Source organism: Priapulus caudatus, unplaced genomic scaffold, assembly GCF_000485595.1.
Source record: "Priapulus caudatus unplaced genomic scaffold, Priapulus_caudatus-5.0.1 Scaffold263, whole genome shotgun sequence".
Classification (NCBI taxonomy): Eukaryota; Metazoa; Priapulida; class Priapulimorpha; order Priapulimorphida; family Priapulidae; genus Priapulus; species Priapulus caudatus.
The window spans coordinates 108,258-112,262 of NW_014577324.1; the positions used below are offsets into that span (position 1 = coordinate 108,258).

The 4,005-nt window shown below is 45.8% G+C and overlaps 1 protein-coding gene across 3 annotated transcripts in view; it reads right to left on the minus strand.

Annotated features, from left to right (window-relative positions):
* Positions 1 to 690: 690 nt before the first annotated feature.
* Positions 691 to 4,005, minus strand: part of LOC106808260 — a 5,053-nt gene continuing 1,738 nt past the window's right edge. Inside the window, exons 1-2 of one of the 3 annotated variants that reach the window (XM_014810893.1) lie at positions 3,559 to 3,605; positions 691 to 3,013 (exon numbers count right to left, since the gene is read on the minus strand). In XM_014810893.1, coding sequence (XP_014666379.1) covers positions 1,616 to 2,914 — 1,299 coding nt within the window. In that variant the 5' untranslated portion in view covers positions 2,915 to 3,013; positions 3,559 to 3,605 and the 3' untranslated portion in view covers positions 691 to 1,615. Of the gene's footprint in view, positions 3,014 to 3,558; positions 3,606 to 4,005 lie in introns of those variants that run through there. The other 2 variants (XM_014810892.1, XM_014810896.1) reach the window with 2 other exon arrangements.

Sequence of the window (4,005 nt, forward strand, 5' to 3'; positions counted from 1 at the left end):
CGACAAGTTACATCACGTACGATTAATAATAATATAGTAAACAACCTGTGATGTACACATATATACATGTATGATAACAGTTACGACGAGGTAAGCTTTCGTCGCTCCTAAAATGTTCATCGTTAGATGGCGCGGTAATGTGGTCTTGTTGTTTTTATTGGCTGGCATCCTCCTTAATTTCACCGCGTATCCATACAGTGCTGTTCACACGCGGCTATGGCCGGTAGGAAAGTGTACTAACTAACATATGGCGCGAACGAGTTGAGTTACGTTTCTAGAAATCTAGATACATATAAACACATGTGTTATCTATGATCTCTGTGATTCTTGAGTTTATTGAAGCGCGAGTGGTTTAATTAATTAGCAAATATCTACGCGCGGTATCGCACATAGGCTAATATACGCACGGCTATGGGCGGTAAGAAAGTGTACAATTAAACTATCATATGGCGCGAACGATTTGAGTTACATTCCTAGAAATGGACGTGACGCACGCACTCATGCACGCACGCACATGCACGCACGCACGTACGCACTCACGCACGCACGCACACACACACGCACACACACGCACACACGCACACACGCACACACGCACACACGCACACACGCACACGCACAAACACACACACACACACTGGCATGCATGCACGCGAATAACAACAAATTCAGGTTTAAAATAAAATAACGTAAATTCTCAATAAAACGTTATATTTTATCTTACACAATTCATTCTCAAGCCCATCCTTTCGTATACAACCATGCCGTAGTTGTGTCTACTCCTACTAAGTACATAAAAGCTATCGAGCGGAATTACATAAACAAATCAATAAATATAACACACCACACAAGACCAAAGCTTCACTGTGAACTTGGTAAGCGTCAAGATATAATACTAAATAGAAATACGGATTTTTATATTCGTATATTATAGTTTTTCATAATTTTCTTTAATGAGAAATGATAAAACTACATTGTAGTTAACTACCATAACAATTATGATTATGGGTTTATATGAATTTTTCATTCAATTCGTGAAAATAATAAATAAAAACTATACACAATTGCGTTTTTGAGTCTAAGACGTTACTGATTTGAGGCTATACTATCGTGTCTATTACACATTTAAATACTATTTATTTTCTATATTTATTTTTTATACTATCGTGTCCATACACATTAAATACTTTCCGCATGCCAACCGGGAGATAAACAGTATTAGTCAATCGATAATCAATATCAAATGTAGAAAGAGATCGAAGTTATTACAAAATGTTGGGCTTGCGCGCAATGCATAGATTACACGCACAGCAGCTACCATCTTAATAGTCATAAAATAGAGAGATAGCAGGGTAGCTTGCACGTATCACTGTAAATATATATATATTAATACACACTTATTATTGTCCTGTAATTCTTTAGCGATTCTTTGATACAGTACTCGTAGCTACAATCTTAATAGTCACAATAGAAATAGTAGCGTGGCTGGTGCGTATCACTGTAAATACATATACTGTATATATATAATATACACGCACATATTATGTTATTGTTTTTCAATTCTTTAGCGATTGTTTGATACAATAGGCGTAGCCGCCACGCACCGGTTCGACGATCACCTCATTCCCTTCCCGTGCTTATCCCACCAATTAGGAACGCCGTATTGCGGCGACGCCGGTGACGTCACTCCCATCGAGTCGATTTCGTTGCCGATCGTACGCAGCCAGGTGGCTATGGCGCGGATACAGAGGGCGTGGTTGCGGTGGCTCTCCTCTTCTGCCGTCAGCTTGCCGACGTCGATTGCGATCAGCTCTGTCGACGTCGCTCCGTCCGCCGACAATGTCGGATCCGGATATTCCCGGATCGTCGCCAGATCGCACTCGGCCGTTTCTCCGTCCGCCGGTAATGTCGGATCCGGATTTTCCCGGATCGTCGCCAGATCGCTAGCATCTTCCGCGGGATGCTGCGTTCTCCCGTGATCCGGGTTCGAGCATACCCGGCGAGTGATCCTGTTGGGTTCCTGTGCGTGTTCTCGGGCAAACGTTTTCGCTGGATCCGACGTATGTTCCATAAGATCTGTTTTCGTCGTGGGTTCGTGCGTGTGTTCCGTATGAACCGTTCTTGTGCGTTCACGCCTGTGATCCGTATGATCCGTTTTTGTGCGTTCACGGGTGCGTTCGTGAGAATCCGTTGGGTCGTTCGTCTCTGTAGAACTCGTGCAGTCAGCGAAGCCTGAGTTGTTTCTGCTAACGTCGCACCCCGCTTTGTTCCCGCTCTCTCGCTCTGCAGCAGCAATAGCAATAGTAGAAGCAGTAGTAGTAGCAGCAACAGTAGTAGTAGCAGCAACAGTAGCAGTAGTAATGTCGGTTATTCCCTCTTCAACTTCCACACTAGTCATCGCACGCACATCATCATCACTCGTGGCGCCATCTGTGGCATCCCGGCGAAACACTGCTCCGCATGAAAGATCGCTCTCGCGGCACGTCACCACCACGTCGGCATCACCGCAACTATCCGCCGACGACACAAACGTCGTCGGCTGTCGTCGCGTTCGTCGACGACCGTCGCTAACGCGGACGGTAACACGTGGGGATCGTGGATAACTTCCACTGTCGGTGTCGCAGCCACGCGCAACCGTCTCTGTGTCACTATAGCACAAGTTTGAAGCAGCAGCGGTGTACACCTCGCTAACAGCAGCAGCCACCTGCGTTATCGCATCTCGGTTCTTCCCAGAAGCCACCGACGCACTGTCTATTGTAGTCTCGCGCGCTATCGCATCTCGGTCATTCACAGAAGCCACCAAGGTACCGTCTGTCGCGGTTTCGCGCGCTATCGCATCTCGGTTTTTCCCAGAAGCGAGGGTCTTCTCTTGGGACGCCCCGGTAGTTGTTGACGCCGTTGCGTCTGCCTGCATATCACGTGTTGATTCGTCAGCTCAGCATTAGTAGTAGCAGTAGTATGTTCTAGGTCTATGCTCCACCTATCGTTTATAGCCGCGTGTTCTTTTAGGAATCTGGTTATGATAAGACGCACGAAATAGTACAACACACACGTGTAATATAACGCGTGGATCGATCGTATATGACCGTATTAATATTAACGGAGAGGCGGCTAAACTAGCATATTACAAACACGTACACATGCACTGTGGTGTTTGCACGCCTTTACGCAAAGGTACACACACATCGAAATCAAAAGTCGGACGCTACTATACGTGCACATGCCTGATCATATTATATAATCTCCTATTATGTACTCTTTATATAGATATAGTCAGGTCTGCTATGACCTTTGCACGGGCGTATGACTAAGCCACGAGTAGTCAGCAAACACTATGTGCGGATCTCTCTACACACACACACAAGCACACACGTAGATGGATCCACGGTGACACCAGCTGCCACCGAAGGCAAAATGTGACTCCTTAAATACGAAACGTCCTCGCGAAATTCCGTAGCGGTTGATATCGAAAGTGAGAGCACCCATATACTGTACGCATGACGAGCAAAGCATATACATACATATATATACCTGCGAGAGAGAAACACGAATACACACCTGTACTTGCTAGCTACGAGTGGTGAAATGCCGGGCAAGTAATGACACGCTCTATACGCTATTAGCACAGACAACGGCGCAATCCGGTTCTTGCTTTTCTTGCAGAGATAGGGGGTCAACGTACGCTTGATGACATCATTGCAAAAGAAGAGACTTGCTTACAATGTACGTGTTGGTGAGAGGTGAAATGCCAGGGAGGGCATTGCGTATGTATGCCAAGGTCTCGGAGGCCGGGGTTAGTAGCCTGCTGCGCTGCCTGTAGCCAGCGGGCATCCCGAGATAAAGCCGCGGATACACATACATATACATACACACACACGCACACACACACACACACACACACACACACACACACACACACACACACACACACACACACACACACACACACACACACTATATACTATATATATATATATATACAGAGAGAGAGAGAGAGAGAGAGAG